Source organism: Amblyomma americanum, chromosome 1 (assembly GCF_052857255.1).
Source record: "Amblyomma americanum isolate KBUSLIRL-KWMA chromosome 1, ASM5285725v1, whole genome shotgun sequence".
NCBI lineage: Eukaryota > Metazoa > Arthropoda > Arachnida > Ixodida > Ixodidae > Amblyomma > Amblyomma americanum.
Genome location: NC_135497.1, coordinates 442,322,520 through 442,344,802, shown reverse-complemented (window position 1 = coordinate 442,344,802; position 22,283 = coordinate 442,322,520). Strand labels below are relative to the sequence as shown.

At 49.7% G+C, this 22,283-nt stretch overlaps 1 protein-coding gene across 1 annotated transcript in view; it reads right to left on the bottom strand.

Moving 5' to 3' along the window:
• Positions 1–22,283, bottom strand: part of LOC144125455 (protein argonaute-2-like) — an 89,480-nt gene that overhangs the window by 58,002 nt on the left and 9,195 nt on the right. The window contains exons 3-4 of the mRNA XM_077658836.1: positions 6,117–6,520; positions 1,157–3,190 (exon numbers count right to left, since the gene is read on the bottom strand). Of these exons, the coding sequence (XP_077514962.1) occupies positions 1,157–3,190; positions 6,117–6,520 (2,438 nt within the window). The remainder of the gene's footprint in view (positions 1–1,156; positions 3,191–6,116; positions 6,521–22,283) is intronic.

Genomic DNA, 22,283 nt, shown 5'->3' with positions numbered 1-22,283 from the left:
TTCGTGATGCGCAGCTTTGCTCATTTATGCCTGATATGTTTTCTTTGGCTTTTGTATAAATCTTCGTGCATTTCTCCTGTTTTTGTTTCATGAAGCAGAGTGGTTTTTTCACTTTTATCCCTGTTAATGAATTGCGATATCTTATCTGAACTCACCTGTTTTTTGTGTGTTTTGCTGTACTTTTAATATGATTTTTGGATTTCTGGCCTATTTCTCACTAACTTCTGTATCGCCCCCTTACACAATGCCTCTCCAGAGGCCTATAAGGTATCTGTATATAAGTAAATAAATAATTTAGCTAGTCACGGTGACGATACCGCCTTCAAGGCAGTAAAAAAAAGCCCTGAATATAAGCAGTGTTAATGAGAAAGTATAACAGCAATGCCCTTCAAATATAATATAAAAATTATTTTGTAGAAAATGCCACTGTTCTTGCTTGACAAGTGTGTAAAAGTAGAACTCGTGTGTCAGCTCACAGGATAACAGTACATATGAATTCCTATTAAAAATAGTGTTGTTTATGAATAAACGATTATACTCTGGGTAGTGACTTCACACAAAAAAGTTGCATGTCTTTCCGCATGCGGAATGGCGAAAAGAGTATACAGATCTCGGGCGAATGAGGTGTGGCGAACTCAGAAGGTCGCAAACGCCAGTTAGTCTGTCTAATGTCATTAAATACAAGTGTGTGGCACCGCGCCAATTGCGTTAAAAATTGATTTACTAAGTAATTAATGACATAAAACTTGACCGTGTGGCACGGGTATAACACCTCGAACTGTCGTTCAGCTCAACGGACGGTCAACTGCACAGCAGTTATAATCGCCCGTGCGTAAGAAGGATGAGAGGCGGAGCGGATACGTACAAAACCGCGCCAGAGGCCTCAGTCTTGGATGTTTACCACCTTTTGAAGAGAAACGATCAAGCTGAGGTCAACTAACGCCGACAAGACGTCTCCAGAAATGAATATCCTGGATGTCCTGAAATTATATCCCTGTGGAGATCAATTCGGTGTCGTTACGTATATGCACAGCTAGTCGGCTTCTCCAAAGACAAAGGTTATCCAATGACACTAGTGACATTGAATGCGGGAAAAACTGTCTTAACAAGATGAGCGTTTAGTGGGCACAGTATAGTAGTAGGCGCAGTTACTTACCTCATAGTTACGGACTTCCAAGAACTGCCCCTCGCTCACTCCGTCCCTGTAGAAGACGATCTGCTCGGGCTTGTGCCTGGTGGCGCGGTGGAAAGCCAGTAGCAATTCTTTGATCATGTCCTTCAGGTCTCTAATGATTTCCACACGCGTCTTAGCCTTGGAGTCTTCAATCTGTACCCGAATGGTGGCGTGAAACTTGAACGGTACAGTGTCTAGGCTTCCGACGCACGCGGCGATGGATGGCCTCACCTTGTCTCCAGGCGATGGGTGCGACACGTCTGCTCCAATGACGATCACGGGCCTATGAAACAGCTTCGGCTTCTCCTGCATCAGGAGACTATTGTTGATACCGCCCATCTTGGCGTTGATCTTCTGGCACAGGTTTTGGATGAGCGCTGCGTTGCACTTTTGGACCACGTTGTTGTCCAAGATGCATTGTGTGCGCAGAGAGAGCTCAGTCTCTGCCACCTGCTTGATCTCAGCGTAGTTCGTGGCTTTTGTTATCACTGCCACAACCATCTCCAACTGCGGGTACTGCTTGCGCTGCTCCGTGAGAACGGTCCGCATGGGCTGGCGGTTTGTGTCGAACGTGATGACCGCAAGCGGCTGCGCAATGCGCATGCCCAGTTCTTGGCCGATGCGGATCAGCATCCTGATGAAGTTTTCCAGGGAATCCTTGTGCGCGAAGCGGCTCACGTTGAGAACAATCCACTTTGTCATGGACATCGCCTTGTAGAAGCGCTGCCCTCGGAGATCCCACGTACCGTCGCGCGGCTTGCACATGGTGTTGTTCTCAAATACCAGAGATGGCGGGTCGAGCACTCTGCCCACAACCTGAGTGGGCTCAGTGTTGATCTTGACGCCGAACTCTCGCAGGTACTTGTCCGAGCTGCTGACCATGTCGCGCACAGACTGACGAATCTTCTGGAAGCGCTTGGCTGGCGGCTTGGCCGTGCGCTTGATCATATCGGCGGTCTGACTCTCGTCGAGCTTCTTCCGACAGTGCTGGCCTTCGGCCAGCTCGCACACCTCCAGAGGAATGTAGACCGGATGCGTCGGGCTGCCACTCTGCACGCAAGGGAAGTTCGGGTACGACAAGCGCCTGTAGCGGCTCTGGAAGTAGTCGGCGACGGAGATCTGACTACCTTCTGATTCAAAATAGATTTCCTTCGCAGGTTCCCTCGTGATCTTGACCACTTTGTACTTGCGCGGGTACGGAAGGTGCGTCACTTTGACACGGAGTCCCTTGAGCTCCCTATTCAGGCGCACGTACTGGTTGTCGCGCAATGACCGGAAGTCTGCGGGCGTCAACACACGACGGCTGTCGCTTAAGAACCTGCACATGAAGTCGACCAGTGGAAGCGACTCGTAGAATGTTGTTGCTGACATGTCGACGTTAAGCATGGGCTTCCATTGGGCGGGTCGAACACTCGTGTAGTAGCCAAACCACGCCTCCCGGCCTCCTCCGAGGTCATTGTGCTCGTTGGGTCCCGGCGGTCTGAAAAACGAGCGTCCAACCGGTGCAAGGTTGATCGAGGGGCTGTGCCTCAAGACGATGTCTATAGCCTGGAGGACTTCCTGGGGCACAGTTTGTACGCGCTTTTGGAAGACGCCATGCAGGGCGTCCAGATTCACTGTGGCCGCGTACTGGATCTTGATTATAAACTTCTGGGATCTTTGGTCTTCCTCGAGGTCGACTGTGAATGTCCGCTCGCGGAAGTTGAGCTGGCGGCGCGTGTACAGGTTCTTGCGGCCATCGAAAGCCGGGATGCAGTTGGCCAGGTCTTGCCGGTACTTCTTTACTAGGAGCTCGATGACAATCCTGTTGATCTTTGTACTGAGGCATCGGTACTTTTTCTGCTCAGGAACCTTGGTCTCCTTGGCAGTTTCCGAGGAGATGTCGACGTCGTAGTGGTAGACGCTGCCAGTCGGTATCTCGATGCTGAAGTGGTTGGCAAGAAGTTGTATGGTCCGGCCCAGCTGGCCGTGGGCTGGCCGCCGTGGGAAGTGAGAGGGTAGGGTTCGCTCGAGCTCCTGCGCCGTGTTTGGAGGTAATTAGAGCAGAGCATGAACAATTAAGTATGGACGCACTGTTTCGTGTGTTGAGCGTCACATAAGTTTGGCCGAATGGTCTTCGATCTACACTACAGCGCAGGACCGGTTCCGGTGAGTCTTAATAGAAAAAGCCTCCTGCACCCCGTGCATTATAGCGAGCCCTTTGAAGGACAGCGCTTGAGCAAGAATATTCTCCAGTGACAATGTTTAAAATGTTTTGTGCAAGCGAAGGTATGTGCAGTCAAAATTTAAATTTCAGCGTCTTCGAGCCTTTCTATATCTTTTCATCACTCTTTTCATGCTCACAGGTCGGCGCTGTTCAGCCAGCCCTACCCACTCGGCCCCACCGCCGGCTGCCTATACGTTCGGGATTCCCCGAACGCGCATTTAACGCGTGAATAAAAAAGACAATGCACTCACTGCGGTGGCTCAGTGCTTAGTGCGCTCGGCTGCTGACCCGGTGTTCGCAGGTTTGAACCCGACCGCGGCGGCTGCGTTTTGATGGAGGCGAAAGGCGCCCGTGTGCTGTTCGATGTCAGTGCACGTTAAAGATCCCCAGGAGGTCGAAATTATTCCTCAGCCCTCCACTACGGCACTACTTCGTTTCTTCTTTCACTCCCCCCACCCTTGTCCCTTCCCTTACGGGGGCGGTTGGGGGCACTGCACCATTTCCTTCCGCCCCCCCCCCTCCCGCCAGAAAAGTTAATGTCGATTAGCCCAATAATAATAATAATAATAGGAATAATAATAATAATTGCTTTTTGGGATAAGGAAATGATGCACCATCTGTCTCATATATCCCTGCACACCTGAACCGCGCCATAAAAGAAGGGATAGAGGGAGTGAAAGCAGAAAGGAAGAAAGAGGTTCCGTAGTGGAGGGCACCGGAATAATTTCGACCACCTGAGGATCTTTAACCTGCACTGACATCGCACAGCACATGGGCGCCTTAGTGTTTTGACTCCATAAAAACGCAGCTGCCGCGGTCGGGTTCGAACCCGAGAACTCCAGATCAGTAGCAGAGCGCCCTAACCACTGAGCCACCGCGGCGGGTTGGATAAGCCCAGCTAACCCAGGATATACAAAGGGGAAGCGAGATTGAGCTCTCCACTGTCCCGCAGAGCCGGTTGTGCGCCTTTCCTGGTTGTGCGCCTTTCCGTTCGTGAAAATGAATGGTCTTTGCAAAATTGTGAACTCCAATGAACTCTACCAAGTCCTTCCACTAACTTGTTTTCTTTGGTTTTTGAGGAAAGGAAATCGCACAGTAACCATCTCACATATCTCAGTGGACACCCGAACCACCCCAAGAAGGAAGTGATAAAGGAGGGAGGGAAAGAGGAAAGAGAAAACAAAATTGAAAGTTGGATTTTGAGGAAAGGCAGGTGGAACACCTGTGGCTCAGTGCTACTAGTGGGGCATGCACAGTAGTGGGTAGAGAGCGAAAGAGAGAAATGCCATGTGTCATTACTGCTCCACGTGCTCTCCAGGAATCATGCAAAATTGCTCAACCTGTGGCCAGTAAAGCTTTCACTTTAAAAACAATATTTCATACGCTGGCAACAAAACACTCGGCCGCCGGCGTATAAGTAGTTAACTCCAAGGCTAAACCTTATGACGCACCAATTGCTTGAGCCACCCTTTATCCAGGTGAGACTAAGGCCCTGAACCTCACAGAAGAAACTGAAAATTGAAAATTGATTTTTGGGGAAAGGAAATGGCGCTGTATCTTTCTCACATATTGGCAGACACATGAAACACCCTATAAGGGAAGGGAAAACGGAGGGAGTGAAAAAGGAAAGGATGAAAGAGGAAAGGAAGAAAGAGGTGCTGTAGTGGAGGGCTCCGGAATAATTTCAATCACCTGGGGATCTTTATTGTACACTGACATCGCAAAGCACAGGGGTGCCTTAGCGCTTCGCCTCCATCGAAATGTATTGCAGCTGCCCGGTCTGATTCGAACCACTCATTTAAGTACGGTCTTTACGTCACAAACTTCGGTTTTAAATTTCAGCCACTCGCCTTGTCCTCCTCATTGTTGACCAAGGAACCCGTAGCGGTTCCGAAATGTTGTTCTCGAACTAGGCATTGTCAGCAGCTAAATCTTACGTTTCACTTCCAGAGCGCCCTATACGTCATGCACTACCACGATGCTTGCTACCCACAGCACTTTTCAGCAGTAAAAACTAAGCCCTGTAGTCGGCTGGAACTCCAGAAAGAAGCGACGGATGCACTTCAAAGGACGCCTTGCAGCCTACGGCGTCGGCCGATTCTCCGGGCGCCGCTGTCAATCTGATCAAGCGGTGGTTCATATCCTTTCATATGCCACTCCCTGAGATGTCACACAGGTCCAAGAGGATTGAGTAACCATGACGTCATGGGAACCAGTCGACGCCATTGGCTGGAGGGCCTCTATCGAGAGGCACATGCCGCTTCTTTCTTCAGTTGTATTATACCGGAGTTCGGTTCTCGTACCGTCCACTTAAGTCGATGTTTTGGAGAGGTGAGGTTTCCTCTTGCCTTGAAGCTAACAGCTGAACCTCTTTGTAACGAAGCGGTTTAATACGAAACAACTTATATAACGAAGAAATTATGATTGCACGTGGAAGCTCGGCCATCAGGGGCTATAACGAAGCTACAGCTATAACGAAGTAACCGCCGGAAACCTTCAACTTCGTTGTAAAGAGGTTCAAATGTATTTGGAGCGCTGGCATAACGAGATGCACAGCATGGTTTATAACGAAATAATGAATATAACGAAGGAATTACGATTCCCCTCGGGAGCTCCTTCAACAGTGCATATAACGAAGCAACAGCCGTGAACGAACTTTCAGCTTCCTTATAACGAGGTTAAACGAACTACATGGCATGGCTCAAGATGAAGCCCTTTTCGGAAAACAGTACGCACCTTGATCCTGACAACGTCGCCTGAAGTGGCCTGGTCGCCAGCTGCGGGGGTCGGCTGTGTCACCGCGACGGGCGGCGTGCTTGGTGGCGACGGTGGTAGGGCAGCTGCTGCCGGCTGAGTGCCACTCACGGCGGCTGCTGCGGATGCAGGCCGGGGGCTGCTGGAAGCTACCTTGGCGGAACCCGCGGCGGCGGCGGCCCCGTAGCTGGGACGGGAGGCGCTGGGCTGAGCGGTGGGGTGAGCGCTGGGATCCGCGGCCGTGGTCGGGCCGCCGCTGACGGCGCGCGGCTGCGGGCTGGCCGCGGCGCCCTGCTGGAGTGCTTGCGCGAACGAAACCCACGAGGGACCGGCGGGCGACGGAGCAGGAGGTGTGGCTTGGTTGCCACCGCTGGCCGAAGGCACTGCTGCGAGCCGAAAATGCCCATTTAACGCCGGCTCTATATATCGGCTGCGTTTGCGATCATATCGATCGTTACGACACGCATATATACACTGCTGAAAGCAGAAGACTGGACAGGCGTCGCCGGAGCTCCGTTGGTAGAGCACCGGACGCGAAATTCAGAGGTCGTGGGTTTCGGATCCCACCGGCGGCATGTGGTTGTTTTTCTTCTGCTTTTTAATGAATTATCTTTAAAAAGTTTCGCTTTTTATGGGGGTTTAAGGTCGCAAAGAGACTATTTAAAAAGTCATTGCCATATTAAGCCCCCACTGATGAACACCACAAAATATTTTTTTTTAAATATCCCTATGCTCCTTGGTTCGGTCACTGTTGGCTTGCGTCATGTATTTCTTAACGAGCCCCTCTCGTCCCTTCCCTTGTCTGCTCAACGGGAAAAAACAGCTGGTATAGAGTACTTAGTCGATGGTTTGATGGAATGCCGTCTTGTCAGGTCAGCAGAATGAATCTTCGGTTTTCTGACCAAGTGAAAGTGGTCAGCTGACTGCAGTTAACATAGTTGACATGGTCAGTGACCGAAAACTCAGTATACTGTGGTCGAGAGAACAGGTCGGAACAGCCGTCCCAACTCAGACAGCTGTGCAAGCCGATAATGGCATGCTCCGTGACTAAACGCGACTAAACATGCAGCTCCCCCAAACAGCGTCGTATAGCCCTTGCACTGAAGAACTTAGTGCGAGGCAATAGCTGTCGCGCAGGGTCTTAATTTTCACACAAAAGTGATCAGCCCTCCCCCCACAGCAACGAAGAAGCGGCAAACGACAAACCCCGCCGCGCATTCAATATACTTGAGACACACGCGCACGCTTTTCGTCTAGCTGTATACGTGAGAATAAAAACAATTTTCTAAAACAACAAAAAAAAACAACTTGGCTAACCATGGAATTCAGCGAAAAGCAAGGACGCTTGCAAAGTGCCTCAGGCTCGTCCATGGCAGCGCCTGCATTCACGGCCGTTCTATATTATATACACACACGACATGGCTTAGACGTAGTATCACCCAATGTCAAAGAGCAGAGGTGAACTAAAGGTCATGGGTAAAGGGTCAAGAGCGACGCCATAACTGTACCACGTACGGTCATACACGGCTAACGTGGTTGGGCTGAAGGTTGCCCAAGGTTATTCTCCGGCCTATGCGATGAATGTTTTACCAAGCGTGGTGAAACTTTTCGCTTCGTGTTCAACTGCAGTGACTTCTTCAGTTTCATTCCGTTTAGGGCGCAGCTCGCCCGTCCCTGCGTTCCGCATCGTAGTCGCTGTAACATGCTACCTGACAGATGACGTGTTACGGAGTATGACAGGTGACGTGTTGGCACGTAGTAGCAGAGCGAAGCGCCACCTGACACGGCGAGAGGATAGGACAGCCGGAAGGCGGCTGCTGCGGGACGATGCCGGAGGGGGGCTAGCAACGTAACACGACACCTGCCAAGCGGTAGCTGGCGGCTTGCGGAGACCTGGGCTGAACTTTCGAATTACCGTCCGTCGAATCAGCCTTCAATTTTTTTCATTTATATATCGGGCGTAAAGAATGCACGTTTCTTCCAGCGGATAACGCTTGCTGTCACGGAGAATGTCAGCACATGCTCGCTGTGGGAAACGCGCTTCCCCAATTCCCTTCCTTTCTTCAAAATCGACGGAGTCCGCAACATCGTGAACGACAATGCCAATGATCACAATGAACGCGACGGTGGCGGCTGAGTGACGTCATAGCTCTCACATGGTTTCTCCTCGGTTCAAGGTCAAACTCGTCAAGCTGTTAAGCCGCCTTGACTTCACCCGGCAGCCCCCCCCCCAAAAAAAAACAACAAAAAAACACGCAGTCGCGAGAAATAGCGACCACAATCCGGGGAGAGGTATTTTTTGAAAATTGGCTTTTGAGGAAAGAAAATAACGCAGTAACCGTCTTGCATATCTCGGTGGACACCTGTACCACGCCGGAAGGGAAGGGATAGAAGGAGCGAGTGAAAAAAGAAAGGAAGAAAGAGGTGCCGTAGTGGGGTCTCCGAAAAAGTTTTGACCACCAGGAGATATTTAACCGGCACTGACATCGCACAACACTCGAGCGCCTCTGCATTTCGCCTCCATCGAAACGCGGCCGCCGCGGTGGGGTTCGAACCCGGGTACTCCGGAACAGTAGCCGAGCACCCTAATCACTGAGCCACTGTGACGGGTAATGCGGATAGCCCAAGCCAAAAATGCGGCGGTAACAGAGTAATGAAGCAGAAACACGATACCCGAAAGACGCGGGTTCGGTGGCCGCGGCGGTCGAATTTCGATGGAGGCGAAATTCATGAGGCCCGTGTTCTGTGCGATGTCAGCGCACGGTAAAGAACCCCCAGGTGGTCGAAATTTCCGGAGCCCTTCACCACAGCGTCCCTCATAGCCTAAGTCTCTTTGGGACGTTAAACCCAAATAAACCATAAAGGAATCGTAAATGCGCTGAGGGGACTGGGGTGCGGAGCTGCAGAGAGGTTGCTGTGCACCAAGAAGAACGGGCTAAAACGAGACAGCAGCGGTCGGAAACGTGCCGTGGATCAAGGCACTGACCAAGCTGAAGAGCCTTCCACAGCACCCGTCCCGTGTCAGGTCAGCAGCATGGACGGAACACATAGGCGCACGGGCGACGCGTGCAGCAGCGCTTGCTCGAGGAGCGTCGAGACGAACAGTGCGCGTGCGCAAGGCGAACGTTCGGCAAGGCATTCACGGCAGGAACGCGCCGCCGGTCACAAATGCGCGGCTCGGCTGGAACCCCTTTTATGGGTCCTCTCAGAAAAAATTAAAAACAAAAGATGACGTGAAGCGAAGCGACGCGATCCTTTGTATTGGGTTATGCGCTTCAGTTAGGTATTTCACATAACCTGTTAGCACTGACGTTCGTAGCATGCCTGGAATTTGGTAATTTTCTTCATTCCGCATACATTCTATCGTATAGCAATGCTACCGCAACATCAAGTATTCCCGAGACTGCAGCATCAATGCAAAACGTTGGTTGTCATAACAAAATAGCCTAATAATAATGATATCTAAAGAGTGCATTGTCCACAACGCAGGTTGGAGCTTGAGCAAGCTGAAGGCTTCGCGATTTCACTAAGCGTGCGGGCTTTGTTCGAACAAAGCAAGGCTATTGTCACAGCGTGAGGGCATCGAGCCCAATACTGGCGTTGCATATGGCGACACTGTACGAACCACGAGGACCGGAGACGCGAAGTCGTACGCAGTCCAAAGGCCACTTCACATAGGAGCGGGAACGCTAGCAATTTGTGCCGCCGCGGCGCACAAAGCCGTTTCGAGCGGTCGCGGCGCATCGAACGGCCAGAGGAAAGAGGTTCAATAAACGTGCAAATTCTTCTATGCAACGCGCCGCTCTATCGCTCTGCTCGCTCATTTGCTTGCACGTGAACCCACCTTAACGCGATTAGAAGGCTGCCGAGGTCGCTTCGGCTCAACCGAACCAGGTTCTTTTTTTCTCTCAAGTCACGGTCACTCACGCTCACGTAAAAACGATGGTGCATAATAGCGAAAACAAACGGGCAACGAAGCTCGTGCATTTCGTTCAGCCTTCTCGCAAAAATATGCTTTAGAACACAATCATCGTAGCCCACGAGGTTAGGCCTAAAGCAACCACTATGTGACGCCAGATGAACAAAGGGATCGAGCACCCAAACAAGACAGCGGCGGAGGCCACAGAACCGGAAGGAAATTCGCTACGCACCTGGAGGTCCAGCAGCTGAGTCGTTTTTCTTCTTGTCTTTGCGCTTTCCTTTCCCCATTTAGATAGCGGGGCCACAAACACAACTGGCAATCAACGGAACGGACGTCTTGACTGCCTGTCGAGCCCCTAGAGAAAGGCAATATGGCTGCGCTGTTTCTCTTTTATAGAGGCCTTTTCCGCTCTGCGATTGGCTCATATGCGACGCCACGAGCTGCACGTGTTCCGCCGTCATTGGCTACGCTTGGAGACGTCATGCGCGTGCCGGCGCTTCTGCCTTCATGAACGCATAAAGAAAAAAAGACTGTATGGAACCAAAGGGAATTGTACGATAACGCTTTACCACTGCTCCTTATGGGAACGCAAGGTCCCGGCGCGTCTCGAACACGCGCGCTGAGGAAGTCGAAGACAACAAGTGGAGGGTGACTCCGCTTCGAAACCCAATTATTCCTAGAAGCTACTTTGCTCAGAGGGTGGTGGTGGTAGTGGTTTTATTAAAAATAATAGTAAAAAGGAAGGAAAAGTTTTTTGCTAGCCCCGGCATCTGCCATCGATACTGAAGCACCTGAGCTGGGGCAGCGGAAATAAAGGACAGCAGGCAGAATGAAGAAATGAAATGAAAGAGGTGAGGGGACAGGAAGAGAGGATAGGGGGAGAAGTAATATGTACAAACTATATACACAATAAGAATTGTGTCCAGGTTGTGCGCGTGATTAGTTCATTTTAGAGGAATTAAATGACACACGCGCACATCACTGTGTTGGTTACAACTGGAGTGGGGCGTCCAGTTATTAATCGTTCAAGGTAGAACTTGCGGAGCGTTCGGTCACTGCGTGTAACTACCTGACGGAGAACAGACGGGACGTCAAGTCCGTGTGTTCGAGGAATGCACAGAGGCTCACCAAAGTTCGCTCACGAGTGCGCGCACTGCCCTGCGGCCACAATAGCGTCTTGATGGAGTCAGGTAGTATGCCCTGCGCCCTATAGGCCGCGAGCATATCGCGACGAGCATCGGCGAACGCGGCACAGAGAAGGAGCAGGTGCTCTAGTGTTAGCACCGCATCCGTCACACACAACACTCGTCGCGATTCTGTGATGCACCCGTCGTTCCCCGGGCCACTCGCAGCCAATGCGCGCGCGGAGGATCATTGCACGTTGTGACCGTGTAAGTGCGCGACAGCCGGTGACACTGTCGACGCGCTCACCTCCCGCGATGCGTGGGTCGGGGTGCTGCTTTCGGAGATGGTCGTGGATGGCCGCACGCACGTCCTCCAGTGCAAGGGGCAGATCGCTGGCAGGTAGTTGGTGTGCAGCGGTCGCGAGGTCGTCAGCTTCTTCGTTGCCGGCGATGCCGCAGTGACCGGGCACCCACTGTGCACGCACAACACAACCTCTTTGCGCGAGGCGCTCGATGCGCAAGCGAATTTCTCGCACTAGTAGGGTACCGCGGCCGTTAGATTGCAGGCGGCTGAGGGCGGCGCGGGAGTCGCACAGCAGAGCACTCCTGGGCGGCGGAGGGCCGATGGTGACCAGCAGGTCCAGCCCGAGCCGGATCCCCATCAACTCCGCCGTGGTGGAGGAGCCCAGGAAGGCTGCGTGTTGCTGGCTGTGCATTCGCAGGGCGGAGATGGTGGCCGCAGCAGCAAGGGAGCAGCTGTCGTGGGCCACTGAGCCGTCGGTGTACACGAGGAGATGGTCCTGGAGCTCCTCGTGTATGACGTCTCTGGCCAGCTGCTGCAAAGCACAGAGGGGTGTGCTCCGCTTTCCCGATATGCCAACGATCTCTCGCTGTACCTCCGAGGCAGCAGGCCAGGGCGCGCAGGAGCCGTAGGGGGGGTGGGCCTTGGGTCAATTGCTCATACTCGAGCAGCGCCGCGCCCATTCGTGAGCGCGGGTGCGAGCGCATACACTGCAGCAGCGAGCCTCCGTCCGGTGCGCGGTGAAGCCAGGCGACACTGGAAATTTTTTTTGGGGGAAAAGAAATGGCGCAGTATCTGTCTCACATATCCGCGGTCCCCTGAACCGCGCAGTAAGAGAAGGGATAAAACATGGACTAAGCGAATCATCGAAGAAAGAGGTGCCGCAGTGGAGGGCTCCGGAATAACTTGGACCAACTGGGGATCTCTAACGTGCACTGACATCGCACAGCACACGGGCGCCAATCTCAGAGTTTATGTCCTGTCCTTGCGGTGGCCATTGCTCTCAAAGGAGGCCCCGATGCGCGATTCGCGGTCACAACCTTTGCACTCGCTCGATAAAGAGAAGCCGCCACACTTTGACGTCCCCCTGAGTGCGAGACGACAAAAAAAATCAAGTCGGCGACGCTAGCCCAGGCTTAGCTCAGTCGGAATAACTAATACGCGTCTCGCTGGCGATCTCCGACATCGGCGTTTGGTGGTATTGTAAGATTATCGCAGACATCCATGTCTGAGGATATACATTCCCTAAGGTTTCCATGTTGTTGCGATTACAGGATGATAGAGGAAAGTGCACGGGCCTGCCGACGGGCTCCAGCTATGCCTAACCACTGCCGCGTGCAAACAAAGGGCAGTTCAGAGTGCTGTCAGGGAAACTACTGAGAGGAAAATGGTGCGCTGCATCAACTGCGTCCCCAGAAGCGGCAACGGCTGCATGTGCAGAAGATCCTCCTTTTCATCCCTGCTCTTCAATGCCGGAAACAGCTGTGGCGTAGGGCGTTTGGAACACTGTAGTGCTGCGTTTGTATCTAGTGTATCGGCGCCCCTTGGATTGTTACGCTGTTCAATCGAGTAACTATACTTATTTCAGACACCTCAGGGGCTGTTTATATCGAAAAACGCCCGTGTGCTGCACAACATGAGTCCTCGTTGAACAACGCCAACCGATCGAAATTACTGCGTAGCCGTCAATTACGCTGCCTCTTTTGCACTTCTTTATTTTTCGCTTCCTCTTTCGTTCCTTCGCTTACAGCGCGGAGAAGCCACGGAGGAGTGTGTTATCTAACCGTTCCCTTTCCCAGCCTACGCTAACTATAACGACACCCTGCCTGTTCAGAATAGTATAGCGGGGTTATGCGGCCACAGAAGTTACAATCTCCGAGGCACCGTTTGCCAGGGCCACGGGTCACTTTATCGCTCAAGGACATGTGGATGTTCCCTGGTCTGCAACTTTCCTGTTATCCAATATTGCGCCGACAGCAACACCGTTTGCGCAAAGGATAGCCCTCCACAAATCTACAGCTGAAAACACCCACCACACATGCGATCCAGAGAAAAACCAAGAGGGAACAGCACGGCATTCGAAGCTAGGGATGACGGGTAGAATTGAATCTGAACAGTGTTGCGGCTACTGCGAGAGATTCGAAGAAACGCACAGTTTAAAGTGGCGTACTGTAGGTTTAACGAACCGGATGACGGGAGACCTCTCGGGAGCGGACGCCCCCTCCGAGGCGCCTCGCCGTACGCGGAGATTACAAACTTTCATCGCGGGCTAAGTTGCACGTATCCCGCTCTTCACCCCGACCTGGACAGGGCGCAAGCCACACTCAGACGCCTACAAACAAAGGCCATTCTTGGCCCCTACCGATTACGTTTAATCACCAACGGTGAATATGACCCTGCATGCCCGCACTGTGGCGACGGGACGCATGCCACGCAAGACCATATATTATGGGAATGCGCTAGCAACCCCGCTCCGACGACACTCTTGCCTGCCTCCTCGGCGGATGAATGGGACAAACACTCGACCAGTTCAGGAAAAACAACGCAGATGGCCCTCATCACGCGAGCTCAAGAGGTCGCCCTCGGCTTGCTGCCACCGTGGGCTCGCGCCTGCCCCAACTAATCCCTTCCATTTTGTGGCAATAAAGTTGTAACCACCACCTTATTGTAGTAGAACCCACGCTTCCAACGGTACCAACGCTTCTAGTTTCGAATGGACGCTGGATTGAAAGCGGGTTGTTCCACCGAGAAGTGAGATGATTCCTGAATAATAATTGCGTTTTTTTTTGGGGGGGGAGGAAATTGTGCATTATCTGTCGCTTATATCGTTGGAAAAATGAACTGCGCCGTACGGGAAGGGATAAAGGAGGGAGTGAAAGACGAAAGGAAGAAAGAGGTGCCGTAGTGGAGGGCTCCGGAATAATTTCGAACACCTGCGGATCATTAACGTGCACTGACATCGCATAGCGCACGGGCGCCTTAGCGTTTTTCCTCCATAAAAACGATTACTTCACCATTTCCTTTGTGGTGGTAGTGGTTTTTTTATAAAATAATATAAAAACGAAGGAACAGATTTTTGCCAGCCCCGGCATCTGCCATCGATACTGAAGCACCTGAGCTGTGGCGGCGGAAATAATGGATAGCAGGCCGAATAGAAAAATGAAATGAAAGAGGTGAGGGGAGAGGAAGAGAGTATAGGGGGACCGTTTCCTATCGTCAAAAACAATTTTTCATAGCGGCATAGGGTCTCAGCACCTTGCGAACTACACGACATTCGAACAGGAACCGTCTGGAAGGGTGTTGCGGCAGAACAATGCTGCGCCATTGGAGTTCCACCCTTATGTAGCGTTCCTAACGTCAAAACTAAAGCAAGAAATCAACACTGCGGCAATGATGTTCCACCATAATCTATTGTTCCTAACATTTAAAACTAAAGAAAACTTCGTCACATGGCGCTTCCTTGAAGCTGGCTTTGCTGTGGTAGGCAGGAGTGTTGGATCAAGCTTCATCTCCTTCCCGAAAACGAGCGGCCGAGCCTGCGAGCTAATTTCGACCACCTGCGGATCTCTAACGTGCACTGACATTGCATAGCACACGGGCGATTTAGCGTTTTTCCTTCAGTGTGCTTTTTCGATGTCAGTGCCCGTTGAAGATCCCCCGGTGGTCGAAATTATTCCGTAGCCCTCCACTGCTCTCTGTGCTCATCTCTGTGCTGATAATAATAATTTGTTTTGGGGGAAAGGAAATGGCGCAGTATCTGTCTCATATATCGTTGGACACCTGAACCGCGCCGTAAAAGAAGGGATAAATGAGAGAGTGAAAGGAGAAAGGAAGAAAGAGGTGCCGCAGTGGAGGGCTCCGGAATAATTTCGACCACCTGGGGATCATTAACGTGCACTAACATCGCACAGCACACGGGCGCCTTAGCGTTTCTCCTTCATAAAAACGATTACTTCGCGGTTTCCTTTCTGGTAGTAGTCGTTTTTTTATTACAATAATAGTTAAAAGGAAGGAAAAGATTTTTGCCAGCCCCGACATCTGCCATCGATGCTGAAGCACCTTAGCTGAGGCTGCGGAAATAAAGGATATTTGGAGGAATTGAAAAATGAAATGAAAAAGGTGAGGGGAGAGGAAGAGAGGATAGGGGGACGGTTTCCATTCTAAAATTTTGGATTGAATTGGAAAACGTTTATTATCGTCTTGAGTTATAAATCGGTTTGTTGATCTTGTTAGGTGGCCGTCAGTGGAGGCTGGCGGCGACCTCTTCGGCTCTCGTCACCACCTGTACTTGGGTTTCCAGGTTAGAGCTGAGCAACAAGGTCTCCCACGGGCTCGGGAGTGCGAGCCTCTTGAGCGATATTGGTTGGGGATCTCTCGGACAGTCCCAGAAAATGTGGTCTACGGTGGCTTTGTCGCCGCATTTGCTTCACTCCGACTTATATCTATCCAGGTACACATGGCTTAGGACAGCTGGATTAGGGAGAGTTTTTGTTTGAAGTTGTCTCCACAGTACCTCCTGTTCTTTGTTTATGCTTTTATGCGGAGCAGGGAAGGTTAGCCTTTCTAGTCTATAATGCTGAGTAATCTCATGGTAAGTATTAAGACCATCTCTCGTGATTTCGACGTCCGAGTTAGCCTCCACAGCTCGGTCGATAGATTCTCGAGCTTTATCGTGGGCTGCCTCGTTCCCCGGGTTTGACGAGTGAGCCGGTACCCAAACCAATCACACGTCTGTCCTGTCTTCCGGGTAATTCCTGAGAATTCCCAAGGAGATGGGAGATATTCTGCCCTTGGCGAAATTGCCAATGGCTGCTTTTGAATCCCTGACAATCACTTCTGCTCGCGGGTTTGTCAACGTCAAGGTGATTGCCGCTTCTCCGGCTATTTCTGAAGAAAATTTTTCATAGCGCCATAGCACTATTCGAACAGAAGCGGTCTGTAAGGTTGTTGTGGCAGCCCAATGCTGCGCCATTGGAGTTCCACCCTTATGTAGCGTTCCTAATGTCAAACATAAAGCAAGAAATCAACGCTGCGGACAGGAGTCCCACCATAATCTATCGTTCCTAACATTTTTAAAAAATAAAGAAAAAGTTGCCCCGTGGCTCTTCCTTGAAGGCGGCGTTGCTGTGGTCGGTAGCAGTATTGGACCCAGCGTCGCCTCTTTCCCGAACACGAGGTAACGCCCGTGTGCTGTGAAATTTCATTGCTCGTTAAAGATCACCAGTTGGCCGAAATTATTCCTGGCGGCTGCGTTTTTATGGAGGAAAAACGCTAAGGCGCCCGTGTGCTGCGCGATGTCAGTGCACGTTAAAGATTTATTTATTTATTGATACTGTCAGCCGTAGGCCGTTACAGGGTGAAAACAGATACATATGTAAGTTATGTCACACAGCCACAAGTATGAACAGTGCACAATTCAAAATAGTCAAATTGAAACGACAGTCATCGCAACACAGCTGTCCTGCACTGCAGATACAGACCTAAAGCACAAACGCTAGCGGGTAAATATATTAGCTTACAACCATAAAATAGCAGTAGGGAAACAAAACGTATGAAAAGAAAAACAAAATTACAAGGATGTCTATTCAGGTAAGTGACGGTACAAGCAATTTTCAAATTCGGGGAGATTGTCTATTTGCAGAAAGGTCTGAGGCAGGGAATTCCACTCTGTTATTGTTCTGGGGAAAAAGGAGTATTTAAAACAGTTAATACGGGCCATCATGGGTGTAATCTGGTAACTGTGGGAGCTTCTTACAGGGCGACACGAACGCTGTTGCAAATAGCAGCTTGTGTTTAAGTTGAAGTGATTATTGCGCAAAAGATAAAGAAATTTTAGCCTGGCGATCTTCCTTCGTTTCGACAGTGAAGGAAGTTGTAATTCTTGCAGCATGTCAGTCACGGAATCAGTATATCTATATTTTGACAGAATGAACCTGGCGGCCCTTCTTTGAACTTTTTCAATCTTATACGTTTGATTTGACTGATACGGATCCCATATGACGCTTGCATATTCCAGTGTCGGACGTACCAGCGCGAGATAGGCAGTTAGTTTTGCTTTTGTGGATGCAAGTTTCAGTTTTCTTCTAAGGTACCACAACTTAGTTTCAGCTTTTGAACATATGTTGTCAATATGTAAATTCCAACTTAGATTAGATGATATAGTGACACCTAAATACTTAAAGGAGTTGACACATGTTATATTCCGCCCATCTATTTCATAACCAAATGAAAAAATATTTTTGGTTTTGTTTGTCAGTGTAATATATGATGTTTTCGTATAATTAATTTTCATTCTAGAAGCTGCGCACCATTGATTAATGGAGTTCAACGCCAAATTTAATGTGAGCTGGTCTTCTGGCTTTGATATGATTGAGTATATTAAACAGTCATCCGCAAATAGCCGGACTGTTATTTGAGGAGGAAGTGAGACTGCGATGTTGTTAACATAGCATAAAAATAATATGGGCCCCAGCACAGACCCCTGAGGGACACCTGAGGGTACACCCAGGACGTCAGATTTCGCACCGTCTACCTCCACATACTGGGTTCTATTAGTAAGGTAAGCTTTAATCCAGTACACAATATCTGTGTTTATGCCTAAGTCAATGAGCCTGTTAAGAAGTTCATCATGGGGTACACGGTCGAATGCTTTAGACATGTCTAGGCAAACTGCATCCACTTGGTCTCTGTTGTTTAAGGCTTTTGAAAAATCATGCAGTGTTTCAACAAGTTGGGTAACAGTAGAGAGCTTCCGCCTGAAACCATGTTGATTGGGATTTAGTTTGTTCGTGTCCTCAAGATATTTGGATAAGCAGTTTGCCACGACGTGCTCAAGCATCTTGCAACAGGAGCAGGTGATAGAAATAGGTCTGTAATTGTCGGGAACGTGCTTGCTTCCAGATTTGTGTACTGGAACTATCCTAGCCTGCAGCCAGTCATTTGGCAAGGAATGTTGCTTCAGTGATGCATTGAATATGAAAATAAATATTTTGCGATCCATTCCGCGTATCTTCTTAGGAACTCATTAGGAATAGAATCAGGACCGGAAGACTTTTTTGTATCTAAATTAAGGAGGAGGGAAAATATTCCTTCATGGGACAATGTAATAGCGGGTGTGTCAGACGGTTTGGAGCATAATCCGCTTATTGAATTCTGGGGCATAGAGTTAGAAGGGCTAAATAGAGAATGAAAATAGGCATTACATCTGTTAGCGATTTCTGATTTATCAGTAACAACACAACCATCCACTGTAAGAAACTCCATTTTTTCCCTCGAGGGTGAAAGGTGACGCCAAAAACGCCGTGGGGAGATTTTCATAAATTGGGTGAGCTTTTCGGAAAAATACCTATCTTTTGCTGTCAATAACTTCTCTTTAAGTATCGAAGATAGGTGCGAAATTTCATTTTGATTCCTTACTCTGTTGCGTTTTCTCCGCTTTATCCTTCGCTTTAGCTGGATTATCTCACGATTTATCCAAGGGTTACGTTTCTTTATCGTTTTTTGACGTTGCGGAACAAACTTTTGCAGGCAGTACCTGATTATATTTTTAAACCTCTCCCACAAAGTGTTGACGTCATCCTCCCCGTGGTAAGAATCCAAGGTCATTTCCAAGTAGTCTATGATGCTGACATCATCAGCATTCGAAAAATCGTTAACAGAAATAGTTAGCCTTTTCGTTTTTTCCGGTGGTCTAAGCCGTTTGAAAGAAACTAAAACAAGGTTATGGTCAGAAAGCCCTTCCTTAACGGACACATCATATTCAGTTATTTTGCTGTTTACAAAAACCAAGTCCAGTATTGATTCCGTACTTGCTCCAATCCTTGTTGTGCGTTTGACAATTTGCGTGAGATCATTATTAAAAGCAATGTCTAACATGACCTCACAGTGTTTAGCATCAGTTGTGCCTGCATCAAGTGACTCCCAAGATATACTAGGCAAATTGAAATCACCGGCAATGATCACACTTGCGTTTCTAGGTACATTATTTGAAACGTATTCTTGTAACGATTCAAGAAATGTAATAGGGGCACTGGGGGGTCGATATACTGCGGCAATAACACAAGAAGAAACACCAACTTTTATCCGGCACCAGATGCTCTCCGTGTTAGGGCAATCCTTCATAAGAACAAATTCGATTCCTTCTTTAAAAATAAGCGCCACACCACCACCGCGCGTGTCACGATCCTTACGTATCATTCGATACGTAGGTGGTACTATCTCACTATCAGTTATTTCAGGACGCAACCATGTTTCTGTTACTGCAATGACATCTGGCTGGTAAAGCATGATAATGGTGGTCGAAATTATTCCGGAGCCCTCCACTACGGCACCAATTCTCCCTTTTTTTCTTTCACGCCCTCCTTTACCCTTCCCTTACGGCGCGGTTCAGGTGTCCAACGATACATGAGACAGATACTGCGCCATTTTCCTTTCCCCCAAAAACCAATTAATATTATTATTAAATTATTCCGGAGCCCTCCACTACGGGCTTTCTTTCTTGCTTTCTTTTCTGAGTCCCCTCCTTTATCCCTTCACTTAAGGAGCGGTTCAGGTTTCCGCCGAGATTTGATACATACTGCACCATTTCCTTTCCCCAGCAGCCAATTTTCAATTTTAATGGATTGGATTGGATTCTAAAACATTTACCCGCCGCGGTGGCTAAGTAGTTAGGGAGCTTGGCTACCGATCCGGAGTTCCCGGGTTCCTTCCCGACCGCGGCGGCTGCGTTTTTATGGAGGCAAAACGCTGAGGCGCCCGTGTGCTGTGCGATGTCAGTGCACGTTAAAGATCCCCAGGTGGTCCAAATTAATCCTGAGCTCTCCACTACGGCACCTCTCTCTTCCTTTCTACTTTCACTCTCTCCTTTATCCCCTCTCTTACGGCGATGTTCGGGTGTCCGCCGATATATGAGACAGATACTGCGCCATTTCATTTCTCCAAAAACCAATTATTATTATTATCATTATTATTATTATTCTTATTAATATTATTAGTATTATTATTATGTAAAACATTTATTGCGTCGAGGGCAGATTGCAGGAGACACATACTAGATGGCCGCTAGCCCATGGCTGGCGGCGACCTCATTGACCCGCTCGATTGCCCGTACTTGAATCTTGGGATCCGAGCTGACCAGCACGGCGTCCCACCGCTCGGGAGATTTAACTGTATCAACTCCGCCTGAGGCGAATTATTTGCGCAGTTTCACAGATTGTGGTCGTATGTGGTCCTTTCACCATATTTATGGCAGTTTGGGTCGTACTGGCCAGGGTCCTTGAGGGAAAGCATTGCCGGATTCTGAAGGGAGCGTGTTTGCAGTCGGCGCCAGGTAACTTCCTGCGCTTTTGTTGAAGATCTGTGGGGAGGGGGATATGCGCGCCTCTCCAGCCTAAAGTGATGGGTGGTGTCATGAAATGAGATCAACCCGTCCCTCGTAAAATTCTGGTCGTAGGGCGTCCTCACTGCCCGAATGCGATAGCCCACCCTCTTCGATGACATTATTGCAACCTCCGTCGGCGGAGGAATGGGACAAGCTCTTGGCCAGTTCAAGAAAACAACGCAGCTGGCCATCATCACGCGAACTCAAGAGGCCGGCCCCGAGTGGAGGTCACACTGCCTCGCACCATCCCCAAATAATCCAGGCTTCCATTTTGTGGCAATAAAGTTGTAACCACCACCTTATTGGGGCAGAACGCTACGGCGGTGCCAGCGCTTCTATTTTCGAACGGGCGCTGGTTTGAAAGCGGGTTGCTCCGCCGATAAGTGAGACCATTACTTCGCCGTTTTATTTCTTGAAAACCAATTTTTCGTAGCCCAGCGCTACGGCATCATGTCTCATACTTTGCGAACTACACGACATTCGAAAAGAAGTGATTTTGAAGACTGTGGCGGAAGCACAACGCTGCCCTAACGGAGTTTCGTAGTCATCTAGCGTTTCTAACATAAAAAAAAACAAATAAAACGTTGTTTGGTTTGTTTTAAGGTGTTCAACGTCCCAAAACAACTGAGACTATGAGGGACGCCACAGTGAACGGCCTTTGGCAAAAGTATCCAAGAAACTCAGTTTGTTTCTAACACGTGTGGTGGAGCACTTGTCACGTCCTTTCAGCTCTAATTTAGTGCAATGACGACCCTATTCTCACCTTTTGCGGACTTTTTTCGTCTGGTGGTACCCTAAGAGCTTCAATATGACGCTGAAAAGCAAACCCCTTTCCTTAGTTATACACCTCTGGCTAAGAAGACATGTCTGCAGCGAAGCTCTTTGCTCGGCCTGTGTGTGCGTTTGTGTGTGTGCGTGTGTGTGTGTGTGTGTGTGTGTGTGTGTGTGTGTGTGTGTGTGTGTGTTCTATCCTCCTCTCTTTGTCTCTCTCGCTCGCTCTTGATCCAGCTCTGGACAGCGTAACTATAGGCTAGCTCCGTGGTTTAATCTCCCTTCCTGATCCTCCTCCATTCCAGTTACATTATACTTATTGCACTGGCAAGTAAGTATAGCCTTCAGTACACCATGAAATGCATTCTGAGCACAGAGATGATGTCAACGCCGCGGTGGCTCAGTGGTTATGGCGCCAGAAAACTGATCCGGAGTTCCCGGTTTCGAACCCGACCGCGACGGGTGCGTTTTTATTGATGAAACACGCTAAGGCGCCCGTGTGCTGTGCGATCTCAGTGCATGTTAAAGATCCCCAAGGGGTCAAAATTATTCCGGAGTCCTCCACCACGGCACCTCTTTCTTCCTCTCTTCTTTGAATCCCTCCTTTATCCCTTCCCTTACGGCGCGGTTCAGGTGTCCAAAGATATATGAG